At 34.9% G+C, this 23,017-nt stretch overlaps 1 protein-coding gene across 2 annotated transcripts; it reads left to right on the top strand.

The window, feature by feature from the left end:
- Positions 1–1,260: 1,260 nt before the first annotated feature.
- LOC131554014 (NADPH oxidase 4) lies at positions 1,261–22,948 on the top strand. 2 transcript variants are annotated; one of them, XM_058799020.1, is made up of 18 exons: positions 1,261–1,646; positions 1,744–1,839; positions 3,842–3,952; positions 4,124–4,208; positions 7,258–7,355; positions 8,813–8,840; positions 10,181–10,253; positions 10,555–10,635; positions 11,686–11,857; positions 11,976–12,143; positions 13,178–13,240; positions 13,903–13,963; positions 14,922–15,000; positions 15,608–15,727; positions 18,366–18,420; positions 20,466–20,534; positions 20,718–20,818; positions 20,925–22,948. In XM_058799020.1, exons 1-18 carry the CDS (start codon positions 1,590–1,592, stop codon positions 21,043–21,045), a joined length of 1,638 nt encoding a protein of 545 aa, XP_058655003.1. In that variant the 5' UTR covers positions 1,261–1,589; the 3' UTR covers positions 21,046–22,948. The 2 variants fall into 2 exon arrangements, with proteins under 2 accessions (XP_058655003.1, XP_058655001.1); XM_058799018.1 differs by having other exon boundaries at positions 1,262–1,646; positions 18,312–18,420.
- The last annotated feature ends 69 nt before the right edge of the window (positions 22,949–23,017 follow it).

Here is a 23,017-nt window from a genome sequence, read left to right as displayed (position 1 = left end):
CTAGAAGCAAATTATTGGGTCAGTAACCAGAAAAGTTAAATAGAATAGATAAAAAAAAAGATGTAACGATAGCAACTGTAACTGTAAGACGTTATTTCTTTCGCATGATTATATTGATACCGTTGTCAATCTTTTTATTGACAAAACACAATTAAGTAAATAAAGATGTTTTTGTTGTTGTTGTTGTTTTTTTCTAACTGCACAAGGGGCATTTGTATGGAGGACGAGAAATGACTTAAGTATAAAGAAATAAATGTAGAAATACATAAATGCAGAAATAAATAAATGTAGAAATACATAAATGTATAAATAAATGACTTAAGTATAAGTAAATAAATACATAAATGCAGAAATGAATAAATGTCGAAATAAATACATAAACGCTGAAATAAATAAATGTATAAATAAATGACTTAAGTATAAGTAAATAAATACATAAATGAATAAATGTCGAAATAAATACATAAACGCTGAAATAAATAAATGTATAAATAAATGACTTAAGTATAAGTAAATAAACACATAAATGCAGAAATGAATAAATAAATAAATGTCGAGATAAATACATAAACGCTGAAATAAATAAATGCAGATATGCATAAATGAATGAATAAATTGTCAAAAGTGTCATTTTTAATTGTGCTATTTTTGTACCATTTGTTTTATACTACATTTATTTCTGTATTTCAACATTTATTTATTTTCACATTTATTTATGTGTTTCTACATTCATTTATTTCTGTATTTCTGTGCCTGTATGTTAATTTGTTCCTCAACACAAGGTGAAAAGAAAAGAAAAAAGAATTCCTTAAAAAGAAGAAACCATAGCAACCGTGAATGGATTTTGATCATTTCATTATCAAGATATAACTGATACTCCAATTGTTTATTATTTTACTATAAATTATTTACATTTCACGAGTAAATAAAAAAACGAGACTAGTGATTTTTTTGTTTTACTCCTAAATTAGCTTCTAGAAAGTATGTCATTTCTGTTTCCTTCTATTATCATTATTAAAGTAGATAAATATAATATAATTAACTAGATAAAAAGGTTCGTCAAGACAAACTTTAATGTTAATGATTGAGAAGTTTAAAGTTTAGATAGATAGATAGATAGATAGATAGAAAGATAGATAGATAGATAGATAGATAGATAGATAGATAGATAGATAGATAGATAGATAGATAGATAGATAGATAGATAGATAGATAGATAGATAGATAGATAGATAGATAGATAGATAGACCGATTTTTTTAAATAGAACTTTTTTTCCATAAAAGTTCGTAAATGTCGTGTATTTGCTCTTTAAATGAGGTTTAGTGTTTGTTGTTATTATTGGAAGTAGGCCTAGTTGAAAATCACTCGACAGGATGGTGTCCCAAACCGGGTGGGTGTTTGGTGGGAGGCGCGTGAGCGGCGTGACGGGGAACATGAGCGGCACGCGGAGTCCCGGAGAAGCCGACGGGGTGACCGTCACGGCACGGAGAATCCAGCGGCTGCACCGGTGATGTTTAACGGCGGTTTGCAGTCCGAGGTTTAGCGTAGCGGTGCGTAAAGACCGCGCACGACTGGCGCGAGACAATCATGAGCGTCGCGCTGAAGAGCTGGAGGGCCAATGAAGGACCCAAACACTTGATCGTGGTGAGATGAGAGATTTACTCACTATACTGGTGTCACAGTGTCTGTATGTGTGCGTGCACTGAGTTTGAGATTGTTGTGTTTTTATTGTTTTGAGCAGACGGTTTGGGTTGCAGTCAATGTCTGCCTGTTCTGGAGGACATTCATGTTGTACTTCAGCGGAGCGCAGTATTATTATCTACACAAGATGCTGGGGGTAAGCTTTAAGTTAATGTGTCAAGTTTGTATTTTGGGGTGTGTGAGTTTTACGAGCATGTGCGTTCACACAAAGTGTGTATAATTTTGTTTATAGTTTGTGTATATTTTGCATAATTTTTAGTTTGAAAGGTTTGTTTTAGATTTTAACGTGTGTTTGTGTGTAGCTATTGAGATATGAGTTTGACAGGTGTGTGTTTATATAAAGTTTGAGAGGTTTATTTCTGTAGAGTTTGACAGGTGTGTGTACATTTTACAGTATGAGTTGTGTGTGTGTCTGTGTGTGTCCTGGACCTGGTAAACCCTACTTTATCTGAAATCCTTGTCCTTGTGGGGACATTTTTGGGTCCCCATGAGGAAACAAGCTTATAAATCGTACAGAATGAAGTTTTTTGAAAATCTAAAAATGCAGAAAGTTTTCTGCGAGGGGTAGGTTTAGGGTGTAGGGTGTTTAAAAAAATACGGTTTACAGTATAAAAACCGTTACGCCTATGGAATGTCTCCTTAAAACATGGAAACCCAAAATGTGTGTTTGTGTGTTTGTGTGTTGCTGTGAGATGGACAGGATGTCCACAACACTCCAGTGTGAATCAGGGTAATTGTTGTCACAGGTTATTGTTTAATGTCCTGGAAGGATAATGCACAGGGACACAACTTTCCAAAAACAAACCACACTTGTGTTGGCTAAGACTTTTACACATTTATGCCAGAATTGGACAATTGCAGCAGTCTTTCTGTGTCTGTGTCTGTGTGTGTGTGTGTGTGTGTGTGTGTGTGTGTGTGTGTGTGTGTGTGCGTGTTTGAGCTGTAATCCCTCATATGTAGCAGGGCTGTTGTGTTTCTGTATAGAGCTGAACAGGCGTGTACCAACTCGCTCATCTCTGTACAGGAAACAATGATCAAACACCACTGCAACACACACATACCAACACCCACATATACTAGAGATGTTCTGCTTGATTTCAGGTTTAATTCTTTAGAAATGCAAAAAAAAAAAAAAAACTTACTTTAGATGAATATTTATTGTAAAAACAATTCATATTTATTTTAAATATATTTTTTTAGATAATATTATAATTATTACCTGAGGCTGTAGTACAATTACAAGATGATTGAATTACTATTTAACACAGTATAAATTAGTTTTAAAATATATATGTGACCATGGACAACAAAACCAGTCTTAAGTGTAAATTTTTCGAAATTGAGATTTAAACATCTTAAAAAATAAGCTTTCCATTGATGTATGGTTTGTTAGGATCGGACAATATTTGGCCGAGATACAACTATTTGAAAATCTGGAATCTGAGGGTGCAAAAAAATCTAAATATTGAGAGAATCGCCTTTAAAGTTGTCCAAATGAAGTTCTTAGCAATGCATATTACTAATCAATAATGACGTTTTGATACATTTACGGTAAGAAATTTACAAAATATCTTCATGGAACATGATCTTTACTTAATATCCTAATGATTTTTGGCATAAAAGAAAAATTTATAATTTTGACCCGTACAATGTATTTTTGGCTATTACTACAAATATACCCCAGCGACTTAAGACTGGTTTTGTGCTCCATGGTCACATATTTCAGGAACGTACAGTGGCTGAGAGAGCTCAGTGCACTGCAAATGAAGAAAACCTCTTTGTCAGTTTGAAAACACACGTGTGGAAAATATTTACAATGCGCCAAAATACAGAAACGCGCTGCAAATACGCACAGACTACATCGGAAATATTTAAGTGAACTAAAACAAGTGTCTGTGCTACTTGCAGCACATTTCTGTATGTGGTTGTGTTGTGAGTATTTGCAGCACATGTGCTGTCAAACTGATGAAGATGTTTTCTTAATTTGCTGGTGCTTTTTCAGTTTGCATGTGTTTTAAGGTGCAGCGTGTTGATCTCTCTCGGCCACCGTAGGAACGGCATCCTTCGTCATTTTCAGGGTCCTTGGCATTAAAAAGTTTGAAAACGCTTGTGTAACCCCTGTGTGTGTGTGTCTTCAGCTGGGCCTCTGCATCAGTCGAGCATCGGCCTCCGTTCTAAACTTAAACTGCAGTCTGGTGCTGCTGCCGATGTGCCGATCGCTGCTTACCTTCATCCGAGGATCTCAGCGGGTGAGACAGACCCCACGTGCACTTTTGAGAAGTTCTCCTATTTATGCATTCATGTCAAGTCTGTGCAGTCACATAGATGCACATTTATTATTACATGCAGTTTAAAGATATAAACATGTTGCTGCCATGCTGAATCTTGTTTTGACTCTTGATTCTTTCTCTGTCTGTCAGGTGACGGGGAGATGTGTTCGTCGGCTGCTGGATAAGAGTAAGACGTTTCATGTGGCGTGTGGAGTCACTATATGCATCTTCTCAGGTGAGAAACTGATCTGTGATCAGATGCCTCAACAGAAACCCTCGAAACTGACTATAGTTGTGTTGTTTCTGCATGGTCTGGTCAGCTTATTCTGCCTACATAGCAGGAAGAGACTGTCTGACTGACATAAGTGACCAGTTTGCTTGTTGTACATGATATTTAGGAGTTTGATAAATGTGACCCTGGACCACAAAACCAGTCTTAAGTGTCAATTTTTCGAAATTGAGATTTATACATCATCTGAAAGCCGAATAAATAATCTTTCCATTGATGTATGGTTTGTTAGGATCGGACAATATTTGTCAGAGATTCAACTATTTGAAAATCTGGAATCTGAGGGTGCAAAAAAATCTAAATATTGAGAAAATCGCCTTTAAAATTGTCCAAATGAAGTTCTTGGCAATGCATATTACTAATCAAAAACGACGTTTTGATATATTTACAGTAGTAAATTTACAAAATATCTTCATGGAATATGATCTTTACTTAATATACTAATGATTTTTGGCATAAAAGAAAAATCTATAATTTTGACCCATACAGTGTATTTTTGGCTATTGCTACAAATATACCCCAGCGACTTAAGACTGGTTTTGTGGTCCAGGGTCACAAATGTGAAATTGAAAGCTGCGAAAGCAGAACATGTCAAGATTATATTTCTATAGCGCTTTATACAATACAGGTTGTTTCAAAGTAGTTTCACAGTAATAAACAGGAAAATAACAGAATCAATGATGAAAACTTCTTCAAATAAACAGAACGGAACAGCTATGCTTCAAAATATCTAGTTTGCTTACGATAAAGTGTTTTAAGAAAAAGATTTGATTCCATGAACCTACAAACTTTGTGAAATGCAGCAAATTCTTCCTCAGAAGTGTTGTTGTAGCAGCTTGTAAAATGTTTTGAGCATGATTTTTGGTTTGCAAGGACAAACAATAAGATGCAGCTTGTCATTTTGAGAAAGATTGTACCATTGTTGGTACATTATGCATCAGACAGTAGATGAACAGATCAAACAGACTCCAGAACAATGATAGAGACCACGCAGACAGACAGCAGATTACACCCACTTCATGGGAGAGGAAGAACAGATTACTTAGGTCGAGTCACTAGTCTGTCTGAAAGCACTCTTTTTGTGCATTTATGCATATATGTCACAGGGTTATTATAGTAAACTAAAACAATAAAAAAAAAAACTTTTTCATAACTGGAAATAAAATAAAAGTTAACTTAGATAAAATAAAAATATAAAAAACTTTAACTTTCAGTTAAAAGAAACATTTCTTATTTTAATGTAGTTTAACTTAATGTACTTGGATAACTAAAACGAAAGCTGAAATAAAAATAATAATTAAAAAATTACTTAAAAGACAAAAACACACAACAAAATGACTAAAACTTTAGCTAAAATTAAACACAAATAATCAAATAAAATAAAAAAACAACCCTTGTGCCGTGCTGAAAAACCCTAATTTGGTGTTCCCACTCAAAAATGACCAGCCTTTTAAAAATTGCATACAAATTTCTTGTTATGCTTGTTATCTTCGATTCAGTCTTTTTTTCATCAACTTGCCCCAATTAGCACAGGCATTGTGCTACTTGTTGGCACTGAATGATCATACCCCTCATTGATTTGATCTTGTGCATCTCAGGCTTTGAGTGGAAAAACATTATCTGTGGATAATTTTTGCAATGGTGCATATTCTGCGTCCAGAATTCTCATAAGCATATGCTGAGGTGCATAAGCTCAGATCAATGAGGCCTATGATCAATCAGTACTTAAAAGAAATATAAAACCTATGCTAATTAAGAGGAAACAAGTTGATAAAAAGATAAAATCCAGTATTTGGTAATAATATATCATAATGAGAAATTTACAAGCTATTTTTGTAGGCCAGTGATTTCTGACCGGGAACACCACAAGTGTAACAATGTGGGGAAAAAAGGCAAAAAAAGTACAGACGTTATCCAAGTTTTTCGGGAAGTTGTTACACCCTGTGTGAGCAAAGGCGTTAAGTTTCAGTGCAGTGCAATAACATTAACTAGCATTTTCAGGAAAAAAGAAAATCCTCTCAGGGTCAAAAACCAGGGCTGCGTTTCCCAAAAGCATCGTAAGGCTCCATTGGTTTCAATGGGTCTACGATGTACTTAAGTTTACGATGCTTTTGGGAAACACAGCCCAAACCAAAAAGCAAAAACGCTAAAATAAATGTAAAAAAAAAGACCAGAACACAACATGAAAGCTAATTCAAAATCTATCACAGCATCTCAGAGATATTAAAATAACATTGGTATGTTGCTGTCTGAGAGTTTGACCTGGAAAATAACTTTGTCTAGTGTTGCAGTGACAGGCTAGACAGTTTTGCCAGTCAACAGGTGTGTGTGCGTGTGTGCGCGTGTGTGCGTGCGTGTATGCGTGTGTGTGTGTGTGTGTGCGTGTGCGTGTTTTTGTGAAATGTCAGGACATAGATTTGTATAATGACAAAGGTATGACATGGGTATTACAAGGTGAAGGTGACTTTTCAGGACATTGACCCATGTCCCCACTTTTCAAAACACTTATAAATCATACAGAGTGAGTTTTTTTGGGGGAAAGTTGAAATGCACAGTCTACTGTAAGGGGTAGGTTTAGGTGTAGGGTTGGTGTAGGGCAATAGCACATACAGTAAGTACAGTATAAAAACCATTACACCTATGGAATGTCCCCACTTTTCACAAAAACGAACATGTGTGTGTATGTGTGTGTGTGTTTGTGTGTGTGTATAGAACAGGAATATCCCGAGGGATTCCCAGCTGGTTTTATCTTGTGTCTGAGATCCCCCCCCATTTCCTGTCTTGTTCTAATTACAGAGCTCTGAGGCATCCTGTTACCATGACAACTGCAACACAAGCTACAACACACACACACACACACACACACACACACACACGCAAAGAGAGCTGCTGAATAGACAAATTGTCTTCCACACATACTTTACGTATGCTGTCATTGTGTGTGTTTTGTCTGAGTTGACGATGTTTATGTGTTTGTCCGTGTTTATGTCTGCAGTGGTTCATGTGAGCGCTCACCTCGTGAACATGGTCAGTTTCTCCGTCAGATATTCAGAGGATTTCCCTGCGCTCAATGTCGCTCAGTACCGAGGACAGGTAACACAGATGTTTACATGAATTTTCTGTGTTTGGAATAATAAAATTTTTTTATGTTTTTGCAAGGGCGTGGATTTGATATTGTCATTGGTGGAGACATAACGACAGACAACAGACATTTCATTGTTTGATCAAAATTATTGCTAGGGACAATTTAGTAGTCGCTGGATATTGGTAGGGACATGACATAGTGTATCTAATACACCCTTGAAAATCATAACAAGCGATGTCTGACTAGAAACTATCTCTCCTTAAATACGAAGAGGTCAAACAACAGATAAATGAGTTAATCCAAATTTCACAAAAAGCTTATGGACGTACTTATAATATAAGTCAGACACTGAAGTGAGTTGCTGTTTTTGTCACTCTTTTATGGTCTTCTATGGTTAATTTGCACTTATGTATACTTTTTTTTTTTTTCTTTGTTTTGTTTTTGTTACTGTACTGCCTTTAATGGTTTGATGTTTTCTACTATTTAATAAAAAAAAAAAAAAAGAAATCATAAAAAAAGATTTGCAATACGCATCTAATGATTCATGAACCTGCACTGAAGTCTTGATCTGAATCAAATGATTCATGATCCGTGCTCCGAAATCCTGATCTAAATTAAATGACTCACGATCTGTGCTCCAAAGAGCCGATCTGAATAATGATTCGAGAACCATCGTTTCAGATTGGGATTTCGAAGCGCAGATGGGGAGTATTTCAGTTCGCAAAGTGATTCGCGAACCTGCTTCGTAGCATAGACTGTCCGAAGTCCCGATCTGAATCAAATGATTCACGATACGTGATCCGATTGGAGCTCTTCTAAACAGTGAATCATTTTGTGGCACAGTGGTTTAAATGATTCAGAGTTTGAAAGTGAATGGCTCTTTTATTCTGGTTTTTGCTTGTGAATTGCTTGAACTTAATGATTGAAGTCACAAATTTGAATCAATTGGAGCATTTCCAGCGTAAATGACTCATTCAATTGATTCGGTTTGTCTGTTCCTCCGCTTTTCGTGTGTTCAGCCATGTTTACGTGACTCTTTCAGTACTACTTGCTTAGCTCGCTATTTTTATGACATTAACTGAAATAAGGGAAAAAATTGATATCTACAAATAGAATATCCATATTTCCATTCCAAAGAAAACATCCAATACAAATCTACGAACATATTCTGTGAGGTAACTGGTTTTCTGCTAACTAGTGAAAACACTCCATTAATATGACAAGCTGCACCTCAAAATACATGTTAGATGGAAACATTGTCCATTATGATGTAGCTTAATTCACTATATTAGAATTTATTTTTTTTGACCATTATTCCAGTCTTCAGTGTCACATGATCCTTCAGAAATCATTCTAATATGCTGACATGCTGCTCAAGAAACATTTCTGATTATTAGCAATATGTTGGAAACAGTTGTGCTGTGCAATATTTAAAACTGTGGTATTAATGTTTTCATCTCTTTAGGATCCTAGGATTCTCATCATAAGCACAGGTGACTCACATTTCTAAATCTCCCTTCATTGCATCATCAGTGTGTTGTTTAATATAGTGAAACTGAAATTACGACATTTAATGTTGGATGATTCATTGAAAAGCCTGTGGACACAGTCTTCGGTAACACTTTACAATAAGGTTCATTAGTTAACATTAGTTAACTACATTAGTAAACATGAACATTACTTCTACAGCATTTATTAATCTTAGTTAATTTCAGCATTTACTAATGCATTATTAAAATCACAAGTTGTGTTTGTTAACATTAGTTAATGCACTGTGAACTACCAATGAACGACTGTATTTTCATTAACTAACATTAACAAAGATTAATAAATAGTGCAATAAATGCATTGCTCATGTTAGTTAATACATTAACTAATGTTAACAAATGACACCTTATTGTAAAGTGCCACCCAGTCTTCTAATATTGTAAAATTTGTCTCTTTTTTTGGTAACACTTTACAATAAGGTTCATTAGTTAAACATTAGTTAATGTATTAACTAACATGAACTAACCATGAGCAATACATTTGTTACTGTATTTACTAATCTTTGCTAACGTTAGTTAATAAAAATACAGATGTTCATTGTTAGTTCATGTTAGCTCACAGTGCATTAACTAATGTTAACAAGATTTTAATAATGTATTAGTAAATGTTGAAAATAACATTAAGAAAGATTAATAAACGCTGTATAAGTGCAGTTTATTATTAGTTAATGTTAACTAATGAACCTTATTGTAAAGTGTTACCCTTTTTTTTGTGTTTAAGACAAAGTTTGTTAGCTTTTGTTAGCTAAAGTGGTTAAATATCTCTTTAACTGAATTAAATGAATATTTCAAGTTATTTCTTACAACTTATTTTCAAAAATGATTTGATTCATATTTTGAATTATATTTTCAATTTTCATTTGAATTGTAGTAATAAACTTTTTACATTTTTATTATTATTAATATTTTTAATATTATTTTGATTTAATTTATTTGGTGTTTAGGTTTGTTTTAGGTTTAAGTGTTATTTAGTGTTATTTAAAAGCTATTATAATTTTTATTAATATTTTGAATTAGTGTTTTAGTTTCAGTTTTCAGGTATTTTTATTTTTTTAGTTACATTTTTTTTTTAGCAATTTTGCTATGTGTGTGTCCTTTCTATTAGGTTTTTTTTATATACATTACTATTTGGTTTTAATTTATTTTTATTTCAGTTCAAATTTTATTTTATTTTATATATAATAATTATAGTACTTCAACAAAAAAATTATTTAATTAGTTTTAAATATGTAATATACATCATAACCTTGTTTGAGAACTCATGATTTTGTTGGCTCTTTTCTTAGTTCCTGGAGTTACTGGTGTTCTGTTGGTGCTGGTGTTGTTTCTGATGTTTACAGCGTCGTCTTATTGTATTAGGTGAGAACATGTAACCCTTTTACTGTTGACCTGCCTGTGACCCTAGTCTCCTCTCCCTGGGCTTTACACACACACACAAACACACTTGACTGTAATTACTGAGACTATTACCCGCAGGGGTTCTTCCCCTCTGATTGATCTGAGGCCGATGGGCTTCACCTCTCCATTGTCCTGCTATAATTGAGGTGCTTTAGTTCACTTTAGGACACTTCAAGAGCGTCTTGTTCAATCTAAGAGACCTGAACACTGTGCTACATGTTCTTTTTTTTTATTTGAGTGCAATTGTGTGTGTTTTTCCCAGAGTCTCAAACTACGAAATTTTCTGGTACACTCACAACCTCTTCATCGTGTTCTACATTATTCTGATGGTCCACGTAGCAGGGTGAGTTTATCAGTGTATTTCCCCACACGCATACAAACAAGACTGTGAAAATATTGTCATTAAATTTGGACTGAAAAAAAAAAAATCAAATTTGAGTACTTAAATAGTATGTGAAATTAGAATTGGCGTGTCCCCAAATCATTAAATATGAAGTGAAAATAGTATGTAAGAGCTGCACTGATGGCATGCTATTTCTAAACTTGATGCATACTTTTTGTACTGTTATTACCCATAATTCCTTACATTATGGAAGAAAAGTTTTAGGTTTTTTATGTCTTAAATTTGTAAATATCAAACATGAAATATTAAGCAAAAATTTGTGTTTTTTATTTTATTTTATTTTTAATGAATTTTTTTAATGAAATTGTGAATTAAATGTTTTTGGTTTTTTCCCCTTTAAATAAACAGGATTTCTGCAGGTCTTAAAAAGGTTTTAAAAAATCTTAAAATTAAAGGTCAGAGCCTTTAAAGTCTTGAATTGAAAAAGTCATTACATTAAATGTTGCATGTGTTTCTAAAAATTAATATCTTCCTCAGCAATATTGTCTTGTTTTTCAATATGCATCAAGATACATTTAATTAAGATGCAAAATTAAGGTGTGAAGTCTTCTAAAAAAAACAAAATGAAGTGCGTTTAAAACAAGAACAAATGTCTGTCAATGGGCCCTGAAAACTTGTTTTCACATTGAATTGAGTTGATTTTCCTAAGTCCGTAATGAATAGGTACAGTAAAAGTTTTCATATTTCTAGTGGTTGGGAGAAATAGAAAGGCTATTCAAGCCTTTTTTTTATAAAATGACTTAAAAATTAATGGAGATCGGCAGGAAGTTGTGTTTTCAAACTTTGAATTGTTGCTAATACAAGACATTTACATTTAGAGACAATTTGACATATTGCATTCCCTTCAAATTAGTTCTTAAATTTTCTTTAGTTGATCTTAAAAAGGTCTTAAGGTTTTACATTTACCATTATAAAAGTAGAAGTGTGCAAATTAGGATCTTTATACCTGTATGCTTTATGTGATATGATTGATGCCTCTCTGTTCAATAGGGGAGCTTTAAAGTATCAGTCAAACGTGGAGGCCCACCCACCCGGCTGTACACACAGCAATCTCAGTTCATGGACCAATCACAAAGCAGCAGGAGAGAAGGGGGCGGAGTTTGCAGGTGCACCACAAACAGTTTGTCAAGAAGAGGCTCGTTTTCAACCCCATTTTCCTCAGGTCTGTCTGCCTGAATATGATTCAGTAATTGATTCTTTCATGTTGTTGTTTATATAGTTTTGTATGTACATCTATATGTAAATGATTATCAGTCATTGTGTGTGTGTGTGTGTTTTAGACATGGCTGTGGGTCTCAGCTCCTCTCTGCCTGTACTGTGCCGAGCGGTTGTATCGTTTCATAAGAAGCAGCGCTGCTCCTGTTACCGTAGTTTCTGTCGTTAGTCATCCATGTGATGTGGTAGAATTGCGCATGCTGAAAAGTGGCTTTAAGCCCCGCCCTGGACAGGTGAGCCCCGCCTCCGCACGGTTACATTAAAGTTTGTTTACTTTAAAAGTTTGTTTAAAGTTCAGCCTGCAACAATCCTCTTCAAATGTTTGGGGTCCGTAAGATTTAAAAAAAAAAAGGAATTAATACTTTTATTCAGCAAGGATGCATTAAATTGATAAAAACTTACAGTAAATACATTTATAATGTTACAAAAGATTTCTGTTTCAAATAAACGCTGTTCTTTAGAACTTTCTCTTCATCAAAGAATTATGAAAAATAAAATATATTAGAGTCTCTACAAAAGTATGAAGCAGCACAACTGTTTTCAACATTGATAATAAACAGAAATGTTTCTTGAGCAGCAAATCAGCATATGTGAACCTGGAACACAAAACCATTCATAAGTAGCACAGGTATATTTGTAGCAATAGCCAACAATACATTGTATGGGTCAAAATTATAGATTTTACTTTTATGCCAAAAATCATTAGTATATTAAGTAAAAATCTTGTTCCATGAAGATAGTTTGTAAATTTCCTACAGTAAATATATCAAAACTTAATTTTTGATTAGTAATATGCATTGCTAAGAACTTCATTTGGACCATTTTAAAGGTGATTTTCTCAGTATTTTGCTTTTTTTGCACCCTCAGACTCCAGATTTTCAAATAGTCGACAAAATATTGTCCGATCCTAACAAACCATACATCGATGGAAAGCTTATCAGCTTTCAGATTTTTTTTTTTTTTTTTAAATGACCTTATGATTTCTGAAGGATCATTTGACACTGAAGACTGGAGTAATGATGCTGAAAATTCAGCTTTACATCACAGGAATAAATTATATTTTACGATATATGCACATAGAAAACAGTGATTTTAAATAGTAATAATATTTCACTTTTATACTGTTTTTACTGTATTTTTGATCAAATAAATACAGCTTCAGTAAGCAGAAGAGACTTTTTTCAAAAACAAAGAAATGTAAATGTTAGTATATATTTTATGTAAAAAATGCATATTTAATGGCATGTCTAAAATGTGTTTCCTCTAGTACATCCTGCTGAACTGTCCAAGTGTCTCGTCATTTGAAAACCATCCCTTTACTCTTACCACAGTGAGTCTGTTTATGTGTATTACTGCATTCAAAGCACATTGAACACCACTGCAATGTCATAATTACCAGTGGGAAATTCAGGAATTTATTTAGGCGCCAACTTGGATGCGTCAATGAAAGAATCATGGCTAATTGATATTGTTCATAATCACATTTTAATTGCACGTTGACATGTTTTTATCCAAAGTGACTAGCAAATTATGGACACCAAAACAATTACGGATGCTATTATTCTGACTCATTTTGAATGCACATCATATCATAGTTATGATTTCCAAATGCACAAGCATGACCTGAAAGCAGCATATGACCATGTACATTCTTCATAAACAGTGCTGAAGGCATTTTCAATGATGTGATGCTGTTGAAGATTGTTATAGGATCAAATTGCGCTCTCTTTAAAACAAAACATTCTATGATGGTCTATGTAAATGTTTCCATTAAAAAGCATTTTTTGAAGCATGCAAATTTTAGCAATAAACTTCTCCACACTTATATACTTAAAACGTTAGCATTCTCTGCCAAGTAAAACTTTTTTACCCACTCATACACTTTGCTTGGAGTCTTTCTGCCAACAGGGGTCTGTTTCCTTTAATGCATGACTGTACCTGATCCTCACACTCAATCCCTGCTCTCTGTGTGTGTTTGACTCTGTTCCTCAGTGTCCAACAGTGAAGAATGAAACATTTGGTATTCATCTCAGAGTGCTGGGAGACTGGACCTGTGAGTACACACACACACACACACACACACACACACACACACACACACACACACATAATAAATAAAAGATGCTGTGATCTATATTATCTAGTTCAAAGGTTTCTGTCAGAATGTGTGAAGTTTGGATTAAAACGCACACATTTTTGTTGGCTCAGTCCTGTGTCAAGACACTTTCCATTATGTCATGCTTTACAGATACTAGTTCCTGGAAGAAAAACACACTTGACAAAAGTAATACCACATACCAGTGCAAATACACATAGGGGATAAAACAGGCAAAAAAATCCCACCAATATACGGTAAAGGACTTATGCATATCTAGAGACCAAAATGAGACCGTAAACATGTGTTAAACCACATAGCAGCGCACTAACATCCACCTAAAAAACTCTGTACAGCAGTGTCTTAGAAACCACCCAGAACAAATTAAAAACTACTTAGCAATGCTTTAACAACAGCCGAGAAATCCTTAGCAACTTCATACTGTAGCATGTGGAAGCCTGTTTCTGCCACTGAATGAAAAATAAAAAAGGTAATTGCTTTTATCTCACAAATCCAACTTTTATTTTCACTATTTTGAGTTATAAGGTCAGAATTGCATCATAAAGTGGCAATTGCGTGTTATAAAGTCAGAAATGCAAGTTCACAATTGCAAGCAAAAAGCAAAATTGTAAGCTGTAAACTCGCAATTGCTAGAAAAATGTAAGAAATGCGAGATACAATTCTCACTTTAGTCTTGCAATTGCGAGTTTGTAAGATGTAAGCATAATTACAAGAAATAAAGTCTTTACCTTTTACCTTTTCTATTTTTCTAACAGGCTAAAAACATTTAAAATGCCTTAGCAACCACATAGCAATGTGCTAACAATCACCCAGAACACCACATTTTCCAAAAATATAGTTGATATTGTTTTCATTTTTGTACATATATTGTTGATTTTCTTTTGTTATTCCTCAGCGAGCTTTTCTCAGCTGCTGCTTCAAAAGCCGAACAGCTCCGAGATCCTTCCCATGATGCAACAGAGGAGATACCCCACGTAAGTCTGCTGCTCTGTGGGAACAGTGTCAACGGCGTTAATGAAGGTCATGATCCCTCAGTGTACTAGGAGGTGAAATGTCACGACCCTCTGTCTGCGTCATTTCCTGGGAAGACAGAACAGTTTTCCAGCATTGTGTGGGAGGGGTGTCAGGTGACAGGCTTAAACAAGCCTTGCTGTCCAATCCGAACAAATGACATCTTTTCCTCACATAAAAGTGTGTTTACAGTGGCTCGGTGTGTGTACAGTGGGAACGACTGCACATCCTCATCCTGTGTGTGTGTGCTTGTTTATTTGTGTGCGTTTCTTTTCTGCTGTTGTGTGCAAGTGTGTGTGTTTGCTTGGGAAAGTTTAATGGGAAAGTTAGCAAAATATCCTTAGTAAGCTCAGTACAGTGCAGTATGCAGGAATCAGTATGCTAGTATTCCATTAATTATGTTTGGAACTAGCAGGTAAGTAGAATGTATTCCATGCACACAGAAAATTCACACACAGTGCACAGTTTGCATACTGCAGAAATAGCATGAGTAGTATGGAATTGTATTATTCTGTCCACATGCATCTTCTATAATCTCATTGGTTCTTCTGCTTTCTTGTCCCGCCCCAGAGTGCACGTGGATGGTCCGTTTGGCAGCCCGTCAGAGGAGGTGTTTAATTACGAGGTCAGCCTGTGTGTGGCAGGAGGGATCGGAGTCACGCCGTTCGCTTGTGTTCTACAAGCACTATTGTGAGTGAGGCAACCTGTCATTCACTTTACTGTAACATTAGATCATTCTTAAACACTCTAAGCCTGTGTTCTAAATGGAACACTAGTGTGCTACACACTACACAGTACACACTGTATACTGAATACTGCATTTCTTCAGATGGTGGTCGTAGGTTTGATTCCAGTAAAGGATCATCCCAGGATCTATTTGTACAGAAAATACTAATATGCACTTAATACATAGTATGTGCTAAAAATAGTAAAAGTATGCATTATATCGATGGGTCAAAGACAAGACGTCACCATTTTGGTGTCCGCATCAAATTACATTTACAAAAATCTATTTAAAAACATCTTAAATGCAAGTAAATTTTCTACTTTCAAATGTCAATTAACTCTTGTGACAATAGAATGTAAAAATATGGGGGGAAATAATGTTCCAAAGTGTAAAATTGTCGTTCGGCGTAATGGTCCGGACTTTGGTTTTACCGTTACATCTTTAAATAAACATAAAATACCAAGTTAAAAATAACACGTCATTCAGCGAGATGCCAAAAAATGCTAAAATGCTTTTAATGCTAGATTTTTTTTTTTAAAAGTAGATGTTGTGAATAATTGTGATTTAACTTTACTGGTCAAGCTCAGTGTTTGAAAGAGGTGGCCATTTGATTGCCTGCAATATAAGCTAAAGTAGAAGTTTCGTCATTCAGGGTCATGGTTTTATCATTACGTGTAATGCAAATTCTCTGTTCATCCATTAGACTGAATGACAATTTCACTGTATAAATAACAATTTTAGCATCTTATTGATATTACAAATAAATAAGGAATCTTTAGCATTGAGAAATATGTCGTCGCTGTTGGGCGCAAACCTCCTATGTCCAAATTTTGTCAATTTCATATTTTTTCACAAGTCGATGCTATTGGTCAGTCCTCACGTGGGTCTGTTATTTTTACAAATTATTAACCAATCTAAAGTGTTGAAAGTAGCTTGAGAGCAAATCTCTTAACTCCATTGGACACTTCAACTGTCTGAGAAGTCTCGTAACTCCACCTCTTCTTCACTCCGCGGTTTTTATTTATGGGAGAAAAAAGGGCTGTCTACTGGCGCCAAGTAAGCCTAAGTCAGTCTGTTTTTTAGACAAAAACGAGTGAAAATAGTTAGGTTAGATACATTTGAGTAGGCCTGTTTTGTTAAAAATCGATAGCTGTAATGCTTCGGTGCAGAAGGAAGCCCGTGAGTCAGGAAGGTAAATTTGCGAGCAGATTAGGCTAATTTCCTAACGTCTGTGTCCGTACCATTCTTATCAATGACAGCGTAATCTCGGTATAATACCAACTTTAACGATACAATGTTTAATAACTCCAAAAATATGCCGTTTTTTTAATTTCCTGAAAAATAAAGATTTTGGAGATGTGAGGATTCCGCCCGACAGCGACGATGTGTTAAACTTTAAAGGCATTTTGGTATTGTTTAATTTGTGTCATTGATTAATTATAGACACCCATGAACAGAGGGAGTCGCTAGGCACTGTAAAAAGCCAAAAAGCTAATAAAGTGTGGATCCAGTAGCTTGGGTGGCACTCTTAAAGCCTGTTCACATGAAGAACAATAACTATAAAGTAACTATGTTAGTGGCCACACCAATGAACGATAGCACTGTTCATTCTAGGCATGTGCTGCAGGTTTGTTGTCTGACACTTTAAATGCTGGAGGTCATTAAAGTTGAATGGATTCTGATTGGCTGTCAATGCTTTTGTCATTCATCAGCTGGAAAAAAAAAATTAAATTAAATCCAACAATAGTAATTTCTCTGTGCAGTTATCATTAGTTGTGCTGTGGAATCTGCTATTCTTTTATATAGAATGATTTTTTTTTTTCCTTCATATTTATCTTTATCGTTATCGTACTTGGTGTGAACGTGCATTTAGCCAGGAAAAGAGAAGGGTATAGAGGATTGCAATTGTCAGAATAACAATGGCAATATTACCTCTCTTTTTGGCAAACTGTCATTCAGCGTAACGGATATATTTATGTAAAAATGAAACAATATACTTATTCTGACCTGTGTTTATTAAAATACGAAAAAGAATATGTTATTATACTAAATTTTATTATATTTTAAATGTCTTTCACTTCCTTACAAAAACTTCTTGCTGGCATATGGGAAAACCTAGTGGTTTGAAGGACATTAGCAAAGTATAAAGATTTAAGTTAATTGATATTTGAGGGCTGCACTGTGATGCTTAAATAGAGTCTTTTAATATGTCATCAAATGATTCATGTTTTAAATATGCCTAACAAGATTTTTTGGTATATAAATATTGTTACACTGAATGACATTTTAGTGTGTCTTATGTCAAACATGGTAAAAAAAAAAAAGCATAATAGTTGTTATTTTTTGCTTAGAAAAATTTAAAGGTAAACAGGACACCATTCTAATGTATGAGGAAAAAGCAAAGTTTAAAGCTGTATTACTGATGCTTGAAACACCCTTTTTGTTTTTGACCCCAATACAAATCTCTCAAGTTTTTAACATATGCATATACAAACAGTGTAAATCTACAGCAAAGTGTCTGAAGGTGGTGTTGTGTGTGTGTTGCAGTGATGATTGGCGTCAATATAAGTTGAGGAGGCTGTATTTCGTTTGGGTTTGCAGGGACCTTCAGTCTTTCTATTGGTTTGCTGATCTACTGTGTGGCCTTCACGAGAGGGTAAAACACACACACACACACACACACACACACACGTCTGGTTTGCTATCCTTGTGGGGATTCTCCATAGGCGTAATGCTTTTTCTACTGTACAGACCGTATATTCTATCGCCCTACACCAACCCTACACCTAAACCTACCCCTTACAGGAAACTACAGGCATTTTTAGATTTTCAAAAAACTTAATTGTGTGTGATTTATTAGCTTGTTTACCCGTGGAGACCTCAATTTAGGTCCCCACCGTGACACGAGTCCACATGAGTCTGTGTGTATTCAGGTTTAAGTCCCCACCTGAAGAGAAAAACAGGTACACACACACACACACACACACACACCTGCATTCCTATCATTATGGGTTCATTCCATAGGCCTAATGGATTTTATTCTGTACAAACTGTATTTTCTATCCCCTTACCCAAACCCTACCTCTAAAGCTACCCCTCACAAAACTACAGGCATTTTTACATTCTCAAAACGCTTCATTCTGTATGATTTAAAAACTCGTTTCCTCATAGGGACCAAAAAAGGCTTACATTTTCTGGTGGGGACATTTGGTCACCATAACATAGTGAATACCTATACACACACAGTGGCTCTGAAAACTTACACTTAACCCCTAAGTTCACACAACCCTTTAAATCCTGAAATATGAAATAATAGTCCAAAAAATATTTTGCATGTTTTTTTTTTTTGAGTATCATATTTTATAAATCAGTGTTTTTATTCAGAGGCCCAAACATAAATATGCAATTTAGTGCAGATGCTGATATTTATATGACCAAAAATTAAGATGAAATTCTGATGCTTGTAATTTAAATCTGTGAGATCTTTATAACATTATACCAGATACTTACATAAAATGATGTAAATAGCTCTATATTTCCAATAATATGTCTTAGGAAGATGATATTTAAATGCTTAGTTTGATGATCAAAACATAATGCAGTGCAGTACGATGATGATTGAGAGAAGCCTGAGGATCATATTTGAGACTTACATTTGAACATGATTTTTCTCAAAATGTTGTCTGGATAATGTAAATGTAAAGCTAAGTTTCTTCAGCTCAGTAAGTGTTTATCTTGAAATATTCCTAACAATATAAAAGTTAATCAAGATAAAAAAAATCAAGAAAGATTTCACAGCAAATTATACTAAAAGACCCTTTAATTGATGAAAAAAAGTGTGTGAGCAACAGGTTGTTCAGCAAAGAATTGATCATGTTGATCATTTAGAGGCCTTTTGTGTATCAAATAAGATACAGAAGGCTTTATCGGATTAAAAATGCATGAACGTCATAGAAAAATAATATATACAAAATATAAGCACACTATGCAGTATGCATGAAATTGACTAAAGGCTATACTGCCACCTGCTGGCTGATGTTATACATATGTTAAAGGGGTCATATGATGCAATCAAGTTTTCCTTTCTCTTTGGAGTGTTAGAAGCTGATTGTATATAGATAAGATCCCTGAAGTTGCAAAGACTAAAGTCTCAAAACCAAAGAGATATTCTTTATCAAAGTTAATAAGACTCTGCCACGCCCTCCTAAAACGGCTCATTCAAACACGCCCCCACATGTCTACATCACAATGTGGAAATATTTGCGTTACGCCACCCAAATGTTCACGCAAAGAAAGAAGGCGTGTTTTCAGTAACCGCAGTAGTGTTGATGCAGCTGTGTCAGGGAGACGCTGTGTGTTTCTGTGAGAAAGCAAAAGCACTTTATTTGGCCTTCCGGAAGTAGATGCATTTAGGAATCATATTAAGATTACTTACAACAGAACAGCTACAGGCATTTGTCGCTTGTCGGAAGGAGGGGCTTTGTAGAAAATGACATGTTTGAGAGAGGCGGGGCATAGAGGACCTGCAATAATGTACAGTATTTGAAAAATGTGTTTTTTGAACATTAAAGCATGTCAACCTATTCTGTTACACCAAATACACAAAATAATGATCTTTAAAAAAGCATCATATGACCCCTTTAATGTGTAATGTGAAAAATCCCCTTGAAATGTATTTTTCTAACAGTCTTCTCTCTGTAGCTGTGGCGGGACAATCGTCCAGATTATCTGAATGTTCAGCTCTACCTCAGTAACACTCAGCGATTACAGGTGTGTGCTTATATCTCATTTTATTACTGCTTATTTAATATTCATTTATAACTTGAGTTTTGTAGATGCAAGCATTGTTCTTTTGTTCACAGAAAATGTAAACATCGTTCATTATTTTAAAAATCCAATATGCATATATCAGTTGTCATACTGAAGTAATTCCTTTCGTTGTGTGTTTTGAAGAGCATCGGTGAGGAACGTTACCGTTTCTTGAGCTCCAGGCTTCGGATTGGTCGGCCAAAATGGAAGCTCCTTTTCCAGGAAATAGGGAGAGCCAATCAGCTGTGAGTATGATGAATGCATCCATTATTGGCTGAAATAATGCAGCTATGTGGGCCATTTTAATGATTGCAGTAATCAAAAATGATGATGTGTGTGTTTGTCCCGCAGTAAAAGAGTGGGGGTTTTCTGCTGTGGACCCAAAGGGATCTCTAAGGCGTTACACACTCTGTGCAATTCAAACCCACACACAGGAACTGCATTTGAGTACAACAAAGAGTCCTTCAGCTGAGGGACGCAAACAAACCCATCGTTTCATGCCAAATAAATAGCCATTAGAGCGTCTGTCACTGAGGAATGAGGACAAATGTAGATGAAGATTCATGGACAACATCCTCGTCTAAAAATGAATCCTCGGACAAAAAGACGGAGAGCCGGTAAACAGTGTAATGAGATGGAAAACTTGCACAGTTATGTTCTTATTCAGGGAATATTTGTGATTCTGCATGCAGAGTTTGTCTACGTTAACCTGCACAATCCTTGATAGACCCTTATGCCGAGTTCACACTGCACGATTTTAGCCCTGATTTTCACTCGCCGACAGGTTTTGCGAAATGACATACAGCCAATGAGGAAGCAAGATACAGGGCAGCGGGAAGTTTGGGGAGAACTTAGTTTTTTTTAATTATTTTTTTTATTATTTATTAAGCAATTAGCCATGCACAAACAACGTGGCAATATCAGTACATTTTCGCATTAGAAATTAGAATATACAGAACAGGTGCATGAAGAAATATAGGCCTACATATATATGTACAATAAAAAAATTAATTAAACATAAAAGGGGGCTAGGGTTTTTCCTGTAAATTTTCTTCTATAAAGGACAAAAGTTTTATTGCATTTTTCTTTTTCATCACTTTAAGGGCTTTTGTAGACAAGCTCATTATAAAATGCACAAAATGTGGGTTTCACTTTCAAGTACTTAGATTTGTGTATATATACGATTTTCCCAATAGAAGTAGGGTACAACTAAATCATCTTTGTTATTGTTTGTTCGAGGACTGTAGACCACAAAATCAGCGTGATCTTGCGTTATTTCCTTATCACTTCTCGTGTGCGTTTGGTTATGAAACATAGTTTGCGGAGCAGACAGAGTTGTCGGCGATTCTTCCTGTTGTAAAGTCATGCAGTGTGAAAAACCTACTGTCACCGATCTGTCGTGCAATGTGAACACAGCAGCAACTGAATGCTACCCCAGATAGTCGTGCAGTGTGAAAACAACGGTGATCCGATGATTTTGAAAATCATTTTAAAGGAATCAATTAAAGGAATAGTTCAACCAAAAATGAAAATTTGCTGAAAATGTACTCATTCTCAGGCCATCCAAGATGTAGATGAGTTTGTTTCTTCATCATATTTGGAGAAATGTAGCATTACATCACATGCTCTGCAGTGAATGGGTGCCGTCAGAATGAGAGTCCAAACAGCTGATAAAAACATCACAATAATCCACAAGTAATCCACACCACTCCAATCCATCAGCCAAAAGCTGCTTGTTTATAAGAAACAAATCCATCATTAAGACACTTTCAACGTCAAACTGTCACTTCTGGCCAAAATATAAGTCCATAATCCATAATAACACTTCCTCCAGTGAAAAAGTTAATCTCCTGGAGTGGTGTGTATTATTGTGATGTTTTTATCAGCTGTTTGGACTCTCATTCTGACGGCACCCATTCACTGCTGAGCAAGTGATGTAATGCTACATTTCTCCAAATCTGATGTGATGAGAAACAAACAGAGTAAATGTTAAGTAAATAAAATTTTTTGATTGAACTATTCCTATAAAAACTGGGTTAAATGGCACTAGTTCAACCAAAAATGAAAATTCTGACATCATTTATTCACCCTCATGTAATTTCATATGTTGTCTTGGTTACTAATAGTATGTTTTGGCTTATTTTATACCTTTATGAACACAAACGTACATGCAAACCATATTTAAAGTATAACTTTTCATTCTTTTAAAATATTTATTTCTTTTGTGTTCTGTACAGCACAACAGTACTTGTATTATTGTTCATATTTTATTAGGACAGAAACTTGTGTTTTAAGTGAATTGCACTGTTATTGTATCACCACTGCCAAAGATTTCATTTAATCACTGATTTATCATATAAATCTTTTTAATATGACTTTGTATGTGTATTATATATAAACACACAGTGACAATACAAGCACCATGAATATCACTGGTTTGACTA

Source organism: Onychostoma macrolepis, chromosome 15, assembly GCF_012432095.1.
Source record: "Onychostoma macrolepis isolate SWU-2019 chromosome 15, ASM1243209v1, whole genome shotgun sequence".
Taxonomy (NCBI): Eukaryota; Metazoa; Chordata; class Actinopteri; order Cypriniformes; family Cyprinidae; genus Onychostoma; species Onychostoma macrolepis.
The sequence above is the reverse complement of the archived record's forward strand: the minus strand, read 5'-3'. Positions and strand labels throughout refer to the sequence as shown.

Excerpts from the sequence above, each read along its gene's own strand:
- LOC131554014 (XM_058799018.1), top strand. The coding sequence starts at position 1,590 with ATGAGCGTCGCGCTGAAGAGCTGGAGGGCCAATGAAGGACCCAAACAC. Across the intron at positions 7,356-8,812 it reads TCGCTCAGTACCGAGGACAG|GATCCTAGGATTCTCATCAT; the intron begins GTAACACAGATG and ends TCATCTCTTTAG. Across the intron at positions 20,535-20,717 it reads GTAACACTCAGCGATTACAG|AGCATCGGTGAGGAACGTTA; the intron begins GTGTGTGCTTAT and ends TGTGTTTTGAAG.